This window comes from Bombina bombina, chromosome 1 (genome assembly GCF_027579735.1).
Source record: "Bombina bombina isolate aBomBom1 chromosome 1, aBomBom1.pri, whole genome shotgun sequence".
Classification (NCBI taxonomy): Eukaryota; Metazoa; Chordata; class Amphibia; order Anura; family Bombinatoridae; genus Bombina; species Bombina bombina.
Window position 1 is genome coordinate 603,664,060 of NC_069499.1, and position 16,757 is coordinate 603,680,816.

Genomic DNA, 16,757 nt, shown 5'->3' on the forward strand with positions numbered 1-16,757 from the left:
TGTGCAAAAGAGATTTTCAGGGACATTTCCAGGGACAAAAAAAATCCAGGGACATACAACAAAATCCAGGGACTGTCCCTGGAAATCAGGGACTGTTGGCAACTATGTGTAATGCAAGGGCGTATTTAGGTTTTGTGTTGCCCTAGGCACTCAAAATTCTGCTGCCCCCCCCCACCTAAAAAAAGGAAAAGGTTTTAGGCCTTTTTTCCCTTTAATATTATTTTGGGTCAGTCTGTAAAATGTTTTTTTTATTTCTTTTATTTTTCCCATAACAATATAAAAGAAAATGGGCTAGCAAAACACTTGCATACAGGTGGGTTGAATTGCATGCATCTCGTACCATTTTCTCCCTGAGAGAAGGGAGGGAAAGAAAATAAGGGAGGGAGGGAGGGAGTTGAGGAAGGGAGGGAGGGAGGAAGAAAGGGAAAGAAGGGAGAGAGGAAGGGAAGTAAAGAAGAATACACTGAAAACTATCACTGCCCTTTACGAGCAACAACATACAGTAATTACCATCATTCAAGTAATGAAACGTTTTAAGTGTCCATTTACTATTTACTCCGTGGGTTCATGAATGCAGAGAGAGCTAGCTGCTATTAGTAGCTAACATACATTAGCACTGAGAGGTTATGATTAGACATCACAAGCTGATCTAAGCAGTGCACAGACGCATCCAGTCTGTTAGTTACTAAGATCTGCAATAAGCACTGCGCTCCCAGATCCACCACAGCTGACAAGGGAGGCAGCATATCGGCACAAGGTCCTCTCTAGCCTCACCTTGTAAGCATATCCCCAGGCAAGTTTCTCACCAAGAACGCTTCCACTGCAAAAATGACGGCGGCTCTAAATGAAGTAATTGTTTAAAGGAGCACTGCCTGTAAAGAGTGACCTTAATCAGTGCACGTGCCTTGTCTTCTCTATAAAAGCCTGCACTTTATCGCTCACTGTACCTTGTGCTGGCTTTTAGAGTGAGGATAGGGCAGATGTGCTGCCCCTCCCAAATCTGCTGCCCTAGGCACCGGCCTTGTTGGCCTAGGCCATAATATGCCCCTGGTGTAATGGGATCAAAGGTGGGGGCATTGCGTGACCCTATCATTGTCCCCAGTATTTTTGTGGAATAGAGCTGGCAACCCTAAACACAGCAGCTGATTGCAGGATCATCTGACTGTCCGTGTTAATTCGGCTTACTTGCTGTATCCTGTTCAGGACCAGCAGTTCAATGTGGCTCCTAAATAAACAGGCCTTTGTATGTTTACGAAGCTTAAACACATAAGAGTTCCACATAGTGAGAAGTGCAAAACTTATTAGCTCAAATAAATTATATATTTTTTATTTTTGCACTGCAAAATCCATCTCTAAAGTCCCGCAGTAAATTATAACGGAAGCTAGAATTAAACGATAAAAACGCATCAAATCTGTTTTATGGCCTTATAAGTAGTTTATAATCACACTGACAAACAATTGCTTGCTTATGTTTCCAGTAATCATTCAGTAACAAGAATGTTTAAATACCGTTGTTTTTTTAACGAATATTCTTGTTGCTCATGTGACTGTGAGCGAACGATATTTCATAATCATTTTCTAGATAATAAGAAAGGCGCTATAATCACAAACCCCACATCACTGTACTATAACAATTGTATTATTAGTTACTTATCACAAGGACCCTGTTCATTGGCTTCTTGACACCGGAAGCTGCGATTTGATTGGTCCTTGTGTTCTCCGTGTTATTATAATTGTAGTTCTCCATTGAATGCAACTATCAGTGCCCTTATACTCTATAGAGGAGAGACTATTCAATGAGGGAGCAGCGCGTGCGGTTTTGGTGGGTGCAGGCGCTCCTGCTGCTCACAGGAGTTGGACTGAGGGTCGTGTGTCTGCGGAACGGTCTGGCCCTCACCCCGCCTATGGGTTGGCTACATTGGGAGAGATTCTTGTGCGAGACGGACTGTGATACGTATCCGAACAGTTGTATAAGGTGATTGCATACAGAAGTGATGCTGTGTGAGGTGTATGTATCATGTTCACTTATGTGTCAGGTAACCATATCCAGATGTGTGAGATGTATGTATCATTGTCAGCTTATGTGTCAGGTGATCATATCCAGATGTGTGAGGTGTATGTATCATGTCAGCTTGTGTCAGATGATCATATCCAGATGTGTGAGGTGTATGTATCAGTGTCAGCTTATGTGTCAGGTGATCATATCCAGATGTGTGAGGTGTATGTATCAGTGTCAACTTATGTGTCAGGTGATCATATCCAGATGTGTGAGGTGTATGTATCAGTGTCAGCTTATGTGTCAGGTGATCATATCCAGATGTGTGAGGTGTATGTATCATGTCAGCTTATGTGTCAGGTGATCATATCCAGATGTGTGAGGTGTATGTATCATGTCAGCTTATGTGTCAGGTGATCATATCCAGATGTGTGAGGTGTATGTATCAGTGTCAGCTTATGTGTCAGGTGACCATATCCAGATGTGTGAGGTGTATGTATCATGTCAGCTTATGTGTCAGGTGATCATATCCAGATGTGTGAGGTGTATGTATCAGTGTCAGCTTATGTGTCAGGTGATCATATCCAGATGTGTGATGTGTCAGTGTCAGCTTATGTGTCAGGTAACCATATCCAGATGTGTGAGGTGTATGTGTCAGTGTCAGCTTATGTGTCAGGTAACCATATCCAGATGTGTATGTGTCAGTGTCAGCTTATGTGTCAGGTAACCATATCCAGATGTGTATGTGTCAGTGTCAGCTTATGTGTCAGGTAACCATATCCAGATGTGTGAGGTGTATGTGTCAGTGTCAGGTAACCATATCCAGATGTGTGAGGTGTATGTGTCAGTGTCAGCTTATGTGTCAGGTAACCATATCCAGATGTGTGAGGTGTATGTGTCAGTGTCAGCTTATGTGTCAGGTAACCATACCCAGATGTGTGAGGTGTATGTGTCAGTGTCAGCTTATGTGTCAGGTAACCATACCCAGATGTGTGAGGTTTATGTATCAGTGTCAGCTTATGTGTCAGGTGACTATATCCAGATGTGTGAGGTGTATGTATCAGTGTCAGGCGCTTATGTGTCAGGTGACCATATCCAGATGTGTGCTGTGTATGTATCAGTGTCAGCTTATGTGTCAGGTAACCATATCCAGATGTGTGAGGTGATCATATCCAGATGTGTGAGGTGTATGTATCAGTGTCATCTTATGTGTCATGTGACCATATCCAGATGTGTGAGATGTATGTATCAGTGGCAGCTTATGTGTGAGGTGATCATATCCAGATGTGTGAGGTGTATGTATCAGTGTCAGCTTATGTGTCAGGTAACCATATCCAGATGTGTGAGGTTTATGTATCAGTGTCAGCTTATGTGTCAGGTAACCATATCCAGATGTGTGAGGTTTATGTATCAGTGTCAGCTTATGTGTCAGGTAACCATATCCAGATGTGTGAGGTGTATTTATCAGAGTCAGCATATGTGTGAGGTGTATGTATCAGTGTCAGCATATGTGTCAGGTGACTATATCCAGATGTGTGAGGTTTATGTATCAGTGTCAGGTGACCATATCCAGATGTGTGAGGTTTATGTATCAGTGTCAGGTAACCATATCCAGATGTGTGAGGTGTATGTATCAGTGTCAGCTTATGTGTCAGGTAACCATATCCAGATGTGTGAGGTGTATGTATCAGTGTCAGCATATGTGTGAGGTGTATGTATCAGTGTCAGCATATGTGTCAGGTGACTATATCCAGATAAGAGCCGGTGAGGTGAACTGCACAGGTTTTAAAAATAATCTGCACAAATAAAACATTTTAATGTTTTTAGTGTTACAAGGTGCATGAATGCTTTTATGTACTGATGCAGGAGGGTATAACCCTGAATATTTAAATAAAGTAAAACATATTTTTCTTTTTAGAGTCTTTATTTAGCAAATACAAAAACATATATTTGTAAAAAATAACAACTCTAAATCAGGGATAGGCACGGATCAAGGCTGTGGCGGACATTTTCCAAAGTACAGACCTTAGTGAAGGACACCAAGGTACATTTCAAATTAAAAACATAAAAAAACACTCTCTTTACCAAGAGGGTAGTGTATGCATGGTGGAATAGCCATCCAGCAGAAGTGGTAGAGACAGTGAAGGAGTTTAAAAATGCATCAGATAGGCATAAGGCTATGCTAGATGTAAGATAAGGCCAAGAACTAATAAAATAATTCAGAAAATTGGGCAGACCAGATGGGCCGAATGGTACCTGTCTGCCAACACATTCTAAGTTTCTATAAGTCAGAAGAGCAGCACTCTGCTGTCAAATGGGCTGCTTGTTGGATGCCCCTGGTCTAGTTCCACAAGTACAAATTAGTCATCTAATCAAACAAGTTTAAAATAACATTTATATAAAGACTGCTTGTGGTATACTGGTATAAAATGTTTTCAAAATTCTGACCTTTCTTTTTCTTTTTTTTTTTTGTATTAAGAGTCTGCAACTCCTAACCAAACTCACCCACCTTGATGTCAATCACATGATCATCATGGTTGGTTACCTATTTGGCTAGGTAAGGTTTATTAGAGTAGGCGGCGGTCTTCTACACACAAACACCAGCACCACGCTGCCTCACAGATCAGGGAATTGGGACGGGTCATGGCTCACGGGTGGTTGACACAGGCTGCACTGCAGGCAGCTTGCTTCTTCCCTCTCTCTCACTCACTTTCCCACTACTAGGCGGCGTCCTGTGGGTGCGGCCCCAACCCCGCAAAACGTGGTGCCGCCTGCGTCAAGGAGGAGTCAGGACTAGCATTTATCTGTCCTACTCCTCCCTCCCGACCGCAAAATGGGTGGTGGACACTGTAAGGGCCAGTCACGGACACCAGTGTCTGTGTACGGACACCTTGCCTATCCCTGCTCTAAATACAGTATTTCAAGACAACATATTTGTTCTAAATCAGTAAAATGTAAAATTTTGTGTCCTTTAAAGACCTTAAACAGCTGGGTACAGCTACAGTACCATAGTTACTACTCGCCATGGTAGTGTTTTTCCTCCTGCAGCTCTCTTTAAAGCTTTTCTCTTATTTTAACCCATTACAGAAGCCAGTTGACAAAGCTCTGCATCTTTACACATTGTGCTACCATCTTGTAGCGCTTGTATTGTTGCATCCTGTGATAGAAGCAATGAGCTTTCACAGATCAGCGAGGTAACTGACCTTTTGACAGCTCTACCTTGCACTTTCGATTATCTCACACAACAGAAAGCACAATTTTTACATATTTAATGTTGTAACACAGTTTAAAACTTACATAACAAATATAAAAGGCCCTCAGGAATATTAAAGAGAAATGCAGCCACTGCAAAAATGTACTATATTGTGCACTCTAAAATGAAGTGCACAGTAATGCTTGTCAAGAAGTTAACATATGTTTTTAGAAAAAGGAGTTAAATAAATAAGCGCTAGAGTTAATAACCCCATAAGCCTCTTTTTCCTGCTATCTTCTTCCTAGATAGAAAATATTAAAGGGACAGTCAACACCAGAATTTTTGTTGTTTAAAAAGATAGATAATCCCTTTATTACCCATTCCCCAGTTTTGCAAAACCAACACTGTTATATTAATACACTTTTTACTGCTGTGACTAACTTGTATCTAAGCATCTTCTGACCGCCCCTAATCACATGACTTTTAGTTATTATCTATTGACTTGCATTTTAGCCAATTAGTGCAGTGTCTGCCACTAGCCACGGGCATGATCACAATGCTATCTATATGGCCTACATGAGCTTGCTCTCCCCTGCTGTGAAAAGTAAATAAAATAGATGCGGCCTTCAAGGGCTTAGAAATTATCATATGATCCTTCTTAGGTTTGCTTTCAACTAGAATACCTAGAGAACACAGCAAAATTGTTGATAAAAGTAAATTGGAAAGTTGTTTAAAATGACATGCCCTATTTGAAAAATGAAAGGTTTTTTGGACTTGACTGTCCCTTTAAGAACAAAGGATGGGGGAGTGGAGAAGAGGCGCTAAAAATAGCACTAGGTGTAAATGTACTATGGATAGAGACCTATGTGTTTCCTATATATATGTATCTTAATGTATGACAACAGGATGTAGAAAGTAAATAATAATTTAATACACATATACTTCTTTAAATAAAAACTCACATGTCAAGTGAACACACATAAAATTGAGACTATATCTAAGTGTTGCAACACTGTAATAATTACAAAATGCTTCCATACATTAATGAATAAATTAATCCTCCTAATAAAAACCAAATATCACAGGGTTAAATCTTTAACAAGGTAAAATCTTTAACAGGGTTAAATCTTTAACAATTATCACAGGGTTAAATCTTTAACCATATACCTAAGCCTATATTGTAAACAAAATAAGAGAAAGTGCTTTGCACTGAAACCGTCAAGGAGATGTTGGATACAATTTTGCTAATAACATTATATCCCCATAGTGGCTGTATAGCGGATAGTAAATGGTAAATGGCAACAGTGTGCAGAGCTGCAAATATGCAAAATAGCTTGTTGGCGTGAATTCAGTCAGTGTCCCGAATGTTCATATAAATATGAGTATACAGTTCTTAGGAAGATGTTCTTACCCTTATTTCTGGATGAAAAAGAGCTGAAATTACTCTTGGCGTCCTGTCTGGCTTCTTAATGCTTACCACGGCTTCTCCTCCGTGTTCTCAGTAGATTTCCAAGGAGAGCAGTTCCGGAAGGTGAATCACCTTATGACCCCGGTCTCCGTCTGACTTTTCCTTGCCCGTTATAGTAAGGGCAAACAACACAAATTGCGAGATGTTCCTTCTCCTAACTTGCGCAAGGTAGTCCTCAGTTGCAAAATTACCTGCACTTCAGTACTATACATACGCAGGTAGTAGTTGGTTTCTTTATGGTGTCTGGAGGTTAAACACATAGGGGTGCAGCAATGCTAGTCTTAAAATAACATTCACTAAGGTATACCAAGAAGCTGGGGAGTAGTGGCAACCTCTCAGTGGGGGGTAGGGGCAGAAGAAACTAGCCCTTTTTAAAGGGTGCTCCTGAATCAGCTTTAAAGGGACAGCGAACACCTTGTAATCACAAGCAATTTCTGTTGTCTTTCTATAAAATAATGTCAGCCTAGTATAAACTTTTTAAAATAAATTAACATCTTGTTTGCCGCAACTGGTTTTCATTAGCCAAGCTCCACCCACAATTTGCCTTATTTGGAAGAGTCAATATGGGCATCAGGCTGCAGACAACATGCTAGTGTCATAGTTATAATGTTGGTATGAAATGCATGTTTTTCAGTTATTAGCTAATTAGGGAAAGATATGTAGCAGGGTTATATTTGAGATAAATTACATAAAATGGGCAAAATTAAAAATTTAAATATACAGCAAAGTTGTTTAATTACACATAACTAAACATTGTATATACAAATCTCAAGGAGTTTGCTGTCCGTTTAAATACAATCTTTATGTTGCTTCCCTGAATATACAGGTATATCAACTTTAGGGAAAAAGTTTTCCAGCTTTCATTAAGTGTAATCACCGGCACAAAGGTGAATAGTTATGGCTGTATGAGGGTATCTGTAATCACTGGCACAAGGGTAAACAGTTTTAGCTGTATGAGGGCATCTGTAATCACTGGCACAAGGGTGAATAGTTATGGCTGTATGAGGGTATCTGTAATCACCGGCACAAGGGTGAATAGTTATGGCTGTATGAGGGTATCTGTAATCACTGGCACAAGGGTGAATAGTTATGGCTGTATGAGGGTATCTGTAATCACTGGCACAAGGGTGAATAGTTATGGCTGTATGAGGGTATATGTAATCACTGACACAAGGGTAAACAGTTTTAGCTGTATGAGGGCATATGTAATCACTGGCACAAGGGTGAATAGTTATGGCTGAATGAGGGTATCTGTAATCACCGGCACAAGGGTGAATAGTTATGGCTGTATGAGGGTATCTGTAATCACCGGCACAAGGGTGAATAGTTATGGCTGTATGAGGGTATCTGTAATCACCGGCACAAGGGTGAATAGTTATGGCTGTATGAGGGTATCTGTAATCACTGGCACAAGGGTGAATAGTTATGGCTGTATGAGGGTATCTGTAATCACCGGCACAAGGTGGTTTCATTTTTTGCTTGTTTTTAATTTAGAAAAACACTTGAAAACTGGGTTGTATGGATTAGAATGGTTTCAAATCAAAGCTAGCACTCTGCAGGGTTTTTTTCTGGTGGATGGTGCAGTGAAATGGCTGAAGGGTTTGAGAAATGTATGGTGTCTCAAAGTTGGCCCATAGCATTACGGTTTTGTGTGTTCACTTTTTTCTATTTAAATGGATACAAAGGTCAAAATTGAAATGTACATTAATGCATTTTAATTTTAAATGGATGCATTTTTGTAATATACTTCCATTAGCAAAAATGCTTCTAGTAAAAGATAGTATTATTTCAGCGCTGTACGAAAAATATGCTACATATGACTACAGGATCAGGATTCAAACACGATGAGGCCGAATTATCAAGCTATCAAATATGCTGCATTCGACGGCACCAATACGCTCGCCTAACATCGCGGCTGCGGACCTGAATATGCTCTCTTTATTTATAAAAAAAAACTGTCAAATCCCCGCACCTATCCCGCCGCTCCCGGACCCCACCGCCACTAAATAAATGTATTACTCCTGGTTACATAGGGGCCTAACACTGCACTTTATTTGTCTGCTGAAAGACAGGGGCATTACATTCTTTTTCTGTGTAAGATGTCAGCCCAATGTGTTGTGGCAAGATCTACTGGGGTGTGAAACATGCAGTTATGCACCAGGGAAATGTAGCCCCTTCTCCTTTCTATCCTCCACCTCATGCAATACTGAAGACTATTGACTTTTTAATTACCCCATATGGCTGTATGAGGGTATCTATAATCACCGGCACAAGGGTGAATAGTTATGGCTGTATGAGGGTATCTGTAATCACCGGCACAAGGGTGAATAGTTATGGCTGTATGAGGGTATCTGTAATCACTGGCACAAGGGTGAATAGTTATGGCTGTATGAGGGTATCTGTAATCACTGGCACAAGGGTGAATAGTTATGGCTGTATGAGGGTATTTGTAATCACCGGCACAAGGGTGAATAGTTATGGCTGTATGAGGTTATCTGTAATCACCGGCACAAGGGTGAATAGTTATGGCTGTATGAGGGTATTTGTAATCACCGGCACAAGGGTGAATAGTTATGGCTGTATGAGGGTATCTGTAATCACTGGCACAAGGGTGAATAGTTATGGCTGTATGAGGGTATATGTAATCACTGACACAAGGGTAAACAGTTTTAGCTGTATGAGGGCATATGTAATCACCGGCACAAGGGTGAATAGTTATGGCTGTATGAGGGTATCTGTAATCACCGGCACAAGGGTGAATAGTTATGGCTGTATGAGGGTATCTGTAATCACCGGCACAAGGGTGAATAGTTATGGCTGTATGAGGGTATCTGTAATCACCGGCACAAGGGTGAATAGTTATGGCTGTATGAGGATATCTGTAATCGCCGGCACAAGGGTGAATAGTTTTGGCTGTATGAGGGTATCTGTAATCACTGGCACAAGGGTGAATAGTTATGGCTGTATGAGGGTATCTGTAATCACCGGCACAAGGGTGAATAGTTATGGCTGTATGAGGGTATCTGTAATCACTGGCACAAGGGTAAACAGTTTTAGCTGTATGAGGGTATCTGTAATCACTGGCACAAGGGTAAACAGTTATGGCTGTATGAGGGTATTTGTAATCACCGGCACAAGGGTGATTAGTTATGGCTGTATGAGGGTATCTGTAATCACCGGCACAAGGGTGAATAGTTATGGGGTATATGAGGGTATATGTAATCACTGGCACAAGGGTGATTAGTTATGGCTGTATGAGGGTATCTGTAATCACCGGCACAAGGGTGAATAGTTATGGGGTATATGAGGGTATATGTAATCACTGGCACAAGGGTGAATAGTTATGGCTGTATGAGGGTATCTGTAATCACCGGCACAAGGTGGTTTCATTTTTTGTTTGTTTTTAATTTCGAAAAACACTTGAAAACTGGGTTGTATGGATTAGAATGGTTTCAAATCAAAGCTAGCACTCTGCAGGGTTTTTTTTTCTGGTGGATGGTGCAGTGAAATGGCTGAAGGGTTTGAGAAATGTATGGTGCCTCAAAGTTGGCCCATAGCATTAAGGTTTTGTGTGTTCACTTTTTTCTATTTAAATGGATAGAAAGGTCAAAATTGAAATGTGCATTAATGCATTTTAATTTTAAATGGAAGCATTTTTGTAATATACTTCCATTAGCAAAAATGCTTCTAGTAAAAGATAGTATTATTTCAGCGCTGTACGCAAAATATGCTACATATGACTACAGGATCAGGATTCAAACACGATGAGGCCGAATTATCAAGCCGTCAACTATGCTGCATTCGACGGCACCAATACGCTCGCCTAACATCGCGGCTGCAGACTTGAATACGCTCTCCTTATATATAAAAAAAAGCTGTCAAATCCCTGCACCTATCCCGCCGCTCCCGGACCCCACCGCCACTAAATAAGTGTATTAACCCCTAAACCCCTGGCCTCCCAAATCACTACCACTTACTAAACCTATTAACCTCATAAACCGCCAGCCCCCCACATCGCCATAAACTAAATTAAGCTATTAACCCCTAAACCTAACACCCCGCTAACTTTACATTATAATTAATTCATCCATATCTTATAATAAATTTAAACTTACCTTTAGAATTAAAATAAACTATATTAAACTATTAATTAACCTACCCTAACTATTATACTAAAATTACATTAAAGGGACATTAAACCCAAATATTTTCTTTCATGATTCAGATAGAAAATACAATTTTAAACAACATTCCAATTTACTTCTATTATCTAATTTGCTTCATTCTCTTGATATACTTTTCTTAAAAGCATATCTAGATAGGCTCAGTAGCTGCTGATTGGTGGCTGCACATAGATGCCTCGTGTGATTGGCTCACCCATGTGAATTGCTATTTCTTCAACAATGGATATCTAAAGAATGAAGCAAATTAGATAATAGAAGTAAATTGGAATGTTGTTTAAAATTGTATTTTCTATCTGGATCATGAAAGAAAGAATTTGGGTTTAATGCCCCTTTAAACGCACAATTAAATTAACTATATTACATATTTAAAAACCTAACCCTACTCAACTTATTTAAAGCTACAATAAAAAATTACTAAGTTAAAAAAACAACAACACAGTATCAAAAATAAAAAAGAATTACACCTAATCTAATAGCCCTATCAAAATAAAAAAGCCCCCCAAATAAAAAAAAACCTAGCCTACAATAAACTACCAATGGCCCTTAAAAGGGCCTTTTGCTGGGCATTGCCCCAAAGAAATCAGCTCTTTACCTGTAAAAAAACCACAAAGACCCCCCCAACAGTAAAACCCACCACCCACACAACCAAGTCCCCCAAATAAAAACCTATCTAAAAAACCTAAGCTCCCCATTGCCCTGAAAAGGGCTTTTGTATGGGCATTGCCCTTAAAAGGGCATTTAGCTCTTTTACTGCCCAAGTCCCTAACCTAAAATTAAAACCCACCAAATAAACCCTTAAAAAAACCTAACACTAACCACCGACGATCCACTTACAGTTTTCGAAGACCGGAAATCCATCCTCATCCAAGCGGCCGAAGTCTTCATCCAAGCGGGCCGAAGTCTTCATCAAAGCGGGCAGAAGTCTTCATCCAGACGGCATCTTCTATCTTCATCCATCCTGCACGGAGCAGCTCCATCTTCAAGACAAGTTTCCCTTTAAATGATGTCATCCAAGATGGCGTCGCTTACATTCCGATTGGCTGATAGAATTCTATCAGCCAATAGGAATTAAGGGGGAAACATCCTATTGGCTTTTGCAATCAGCTAATAGGATTGAGCTTGCATTCTATTGGCTGATTGGATCAGCCAATAGGATGACAGCTCAATCCTATTGGCTGATTGCAACAGCCAATAGGATTTTCCCCCCTTAATTCCTATTGGCTGATAGAATTCTATCAGCCAATCGGAATGTAAGGGACGCCATCTTGGATGACGTCATTTAAAGGGAAACTTCATTCTTCAAGAGATGTCGTAAGAAGAGGTTGCTCTGTGCCAGATGTCTTGAAGATGGAGCCGCTCCGCGCCGGAAGGATGAAGATAGAAGATGCCATCTGGATGAAGGCTTCTGCCTGCTTGGATGAAGACTTTGGCCCACTTGGACGAAGACTTCTGCCGGCTTCGCTGAGGACTTCTGCCGCTTGGATGATGATGGATGTCCGGTCTTCGAAAACTGTAAGTGGATCGTCGGTGGTTAGTGTAAGGTTTTTTTAAGGGTTTATTGGGTGGGTTTTAATTTTAGGTTAGGGATTTTGGGCAGTAAAAGAGCTAAATGCCCTTTTAAGGGCAATGCCGATACAAATGCCCTTTTCAGGGCAATGGGGAGCTTAGGTTTTTTAGATAGGTTTTTATTTTGTGGCTTTGGTTGTGTGGGTGGTGGGTTTTACTGTTGGGGGTTGTTTGTATTTTTTTTTTACAGGTAAAAGAGCTGATTTATTTGAGGCAATGCCCCGCAAAAGGCCATTTTAAGTTTAAGTAGTTTATTGTAGGCTAGGGTTTTTTTTTATTGGGGGGGGGGGGGGCTTTTTATTTTGATAGGGCTTTTAGATTAGGTGTAATTCTTTTTTATTTTTTATACTGTGTTTTTTATTTTTTGTAACTTAGTGTTTTTTATTTTTTGTAACTTTGTTATTTTTTTGTAACTTAGTAATTTTTAATTGTTGATTTAAATAATTTGAGTAGGGTTAGGTTTAAATATGTAATATAGTTTTTTTTTTTTTAAATAATGTTTATTAAGATTCAGAAGGGAAAAAAAATACAATACAGTTCTTACGAAACAAATTACAGAGCCTCAAATAGGTGTTAATCATATACAAGATAATTGGAACAGTAGAGACAAATGTTCAAGTAATCAAGACTTAATCTCTGTAGGTGAACTAAACCTTCCATTTTAATTTTTTTTCTGATACAGTGTAAACATATTAGGTAATTAACATGCCACTCTTGGGCCTACTTGAACAAAGAAAGTTGGATTGTACACAATCGTAATAAAACATTCCTGGTAAGAGAAACCTAGGAGTAATTAGGGTAACGCAGTAGGGAGGAGGGGAAAGGGTATTGGGGAAGGAAGAGGAGAGGAGGAAGAGGAGAGAGAGAGAAAGGAAGAGGAGAAGAAAGGGGAAAAAAAGGGGGGGGAAAGGGGAGGGGTTAGTAAGCTCAATTAACTATTCAAGGTTTCGGGCATCCTCCTAAAACCCTGCCAACTACTGGGACTTGTTAAGTTGTTTCTATGTTTCCCCTACCTCTGGGTGTAAGACAGTCTGGCTTACTGGGGCTCGTTAAGTTGCTTCCATGATTCCCATATCTCTGAGTGTAAGAAAACTGTGTGCAGACTTTGAGATATAGTTCTAGCAAGGTAACACAGTGGAGTGCCTGCTTAGTAAGTGCCACTGCCTTGGACCAATCCTCCTGTTCCGCTCGAAACTGAAGAGCGCTCTCCCAAGCCAGAGTATAGGCTGATTTGTAGAAGGCAGGAGAGTTCAGCAGATCTCTATAAGAGACTGAGAGAGCTTGGGGTACCTTCACATTATTAGTCCATCTCTTTTCCCACATAGTGGGCTCACGAAGGGGCTGTTCCAGAAAGCCCCACGACTTCAATAGACTTCTTTTTTTTTTTTTTTTTTATAAATTTTTATTGAGGTACTCAAAATAGGCATACAAACAGCATAAGTAAATAGCGAAAATGGCGTACATATAGTTTTCTTTACATGTTACAAAATCAAAAAACTTAAACAGAACAATAGAGTTAGTTTGTAATGCCTATATAAAGGGGAACCTTCTCAACTGAACACTGGAGGTCCAATAAGGACCGAACATAAGGGAAATAGCTGAAAGTGAGGGAAGGTAAAGGAAAAAAGAGAGACCACTCTTGGATCTCACTATTATGACCTCGGGTTTTATAGATTAAGTTTCAATGATGCTAATTATCTTTCCGAAAGAATGTTTACAGTCAGCTATAGTTGCCTGCTCCAAATGCATCACTGTAGGACCCTCTTGGGTCTGATATATAAAAATAAAGGTTGTTATTGATTGGAGGTATACTATGTAGTTGGGAAAGAACTATGGTTAAGATGCGGCATAGAAAAGACAAGCCGCGTGGTTAGCTCTCCTGCAATAGGAGGTCCATTATGGTGGTGAGGGGGGGGAGGTGGTAATAAACCGCCTAGGAGGTCCTTTTAAGCTAAGAGGCATATTATATGGTGGGGGGGGGAGGTGGTCAGTATTGTATAGCAAGTTATCTATATGCTGAGTATAGGTAAGAGTAGGGGAATACCTAAGTCAGGGGGGTCAGATTTGCACAAGGTATGAAGCTTATCTGACATGCAATGCAAGAGAAGGGTGTAAATGAGAGCAGTGATAATGCAGGACCTGCCTGCGTAAGAAGCACTCTGTAAATCTCCATAATAAACTGCACGTTGTAGTACCTTTATACCAATATCAACAGGATGTAGATTTGTACTCTATGACTTAAAGTAGACTTAATAGATAAAGCTGAACTAGGTAAGGTAGTGGGAGGCAGGGGGGCTTGACTTAAAAAACACTGTAAGGTGTCCTAGTGATTAGATTGGGAAATTATCTGGCGTGATACTCGGTATGAACTGGACTGCATAACCATAGTAGCAGAACTATTAGCGGGGACGCTTAAACTGGAGTAGGGTGGTCTGTATGACAACTTTACGTGTCAAAATAAGGCAGGGGAGTCTACTTGTTGTAAAGGAATATATTTAGAGCCTGGCGGAACAAGTTGAGTTTGACTACGTGAACAAGGGACCTTAGCAGATGTCAGCCAAGTAAAATATGCAAGAAGCCATAAATACAGAGGCGTATCAGGTGCCAACCTATTGAGTATAAATAGGGTTAATATGTAGATTCCCCAAAATTGCCATGACTGCTCAGCATTGGTAAATATAGTAATAAAACATATCTATAGCTGTAACACGAAATAAAAATTAAAAAACAATACTTATACAGGCTGATTCACATTGCGGAGTAAAACTATGCCTGGAACAATTCCCTGGAGCTATATATGCATACATTATGAGCAGTATACTGCCTCGGCCGCTGGCAGCACTACCCCATGGTCAAAAGCTATACCTAGACTCCAAGCAAAGGGAAAGTGTTAAAATTCTGGTTAAACCACAGTGTGTATAAGTAGACATTGGGGAGCTTGTAATTGTAAAGCAGCAGGCATATATGGGTATAGATTAATGTGGAGCTTAGATCACAAAGTTGTCAATATTGTGTTGTAATAGGGTAGTATATGGCTGCAAGCAACACCTTTAAAAGGGCATCACCTGTAGATGATGCTTACAATAAAAGGTTAACAGTGTAGGTTTCATAATGTATTTAGGATGGTGGAGTCCCGTCAAGTTAACAACCAGACGTCCCTGCATTTGTTAAAGCATCAGACTTGTAAGGGTGATAGAGAAAATGTGAATATGGTTGAAGTATGTCTTATAGATATGCCCCTGCAACCACAAATAAAACTATAATATAAAAAAAGTACATAACAATACAGGCCTGAACATATTAAGTGCATGCAGCCATAGACATTGTCTCAAGCTATAAAAAAATATTGATCCTGGTAAACTTATAGATATAGAAGAAATCCTTATCTGTGATAATGGAAACAGTTTAAGACAGCAGCTCAGCTCCAGGAACTGCAAGCCGGGCCACCATTATAAGGTATAGCCATGTCCACTAACCCACACCATCGATCCTATATGCAATGTTGATAATACCAGATGTGGGAAAGCTATTGGGAAAAATGCAGTGCGCTAATGGTCTATTACATTTATGAAGCTGCAGTCCTTGACCGATCTTCTTCAATAGACTTCTAAGTCTCCAGAACTCAAATTTTAAGAGCTGCGATGGGTAATAGGTATTGGAAAACTGCAGAGTCGAGATAAATTGCCTGTTGACAAGCAGATCCACAATACAGTTTATCCCATGTTCTTGCCACAGGTGGGGGTGTGAGTCTCTAAGGGTAGCTAGCAGGCCGGTAAGAGAATGGATAGGAGAGGGATGGGGAGCTATCTGTGGCAGCGAGCGTATTCTGTCCCAAAAATGAAGGACGTGGGAGATAATTAAGTTCTGGATTTTTTAAGAGGATCTAACATGTTTGGGTAGCCATATGAGGTCCTGTAGGGTAAGTGGACTAGGAAGTGTTGCTTGCTCCAATAATTGCCACCTGCTGTTGCAAGGTGTCGCATTCCACGAGAGAATATGCGATAATCTTGAGGCTTCATTGTAAAGGATTAAGTTGGGAGCGCCCGCACCCCCACTTAAGAGTGGTTGTTGCATTATTCTAGTAGCTACTCTAGGGTGTTTATTTTTCCAAATGTATTTGTTGCATATCTGCTGGAATTTACCTATGAGGGACTTCGGGAAATGGGATAGGAAGTGAGCGAAACAAATACGTAAGCTTGGGAAGCAATAGCATCTTGAATGCTGCTATACGCCCCAGCCATGAGATGCATGGGACACTCCATTTATCTGCACTACTCTGAAACTGTTGGAGGAGGGGGTAAAAATTAGACTCAATTATAGTAGGTATGCTGCAGGACAGGAATACTCCAA

The 16,757-nt window shown here is 40.3% G+C and overlaps 1 protein-coding gene across 1 annotated transcript in view; it reads left to right on the top strand.

Annotated features, from left to right (window-relative positions):
• The first annotated feature begins 1,740 nt into the window (after nt 1-1,740).
• GLA (galactosidase alpha) overlaps nt 1,741-16,757 on the top strand; it is a 140,059-nt gene continuing 125,042 nt past the window's right edge. Inside the window, exon 1 of the mRNA XM_053698949.1 lies at nt 1,741-1,975. Within this exon, the coding sequence (XP_053554924.1) occupies nt 1,797-1,975 (179 nt within the window). The 5' untranslated portion in view covers nt 1,741-1,796. The remainder of the gene's footprint in view (nt 1,976-16,757) is intronic.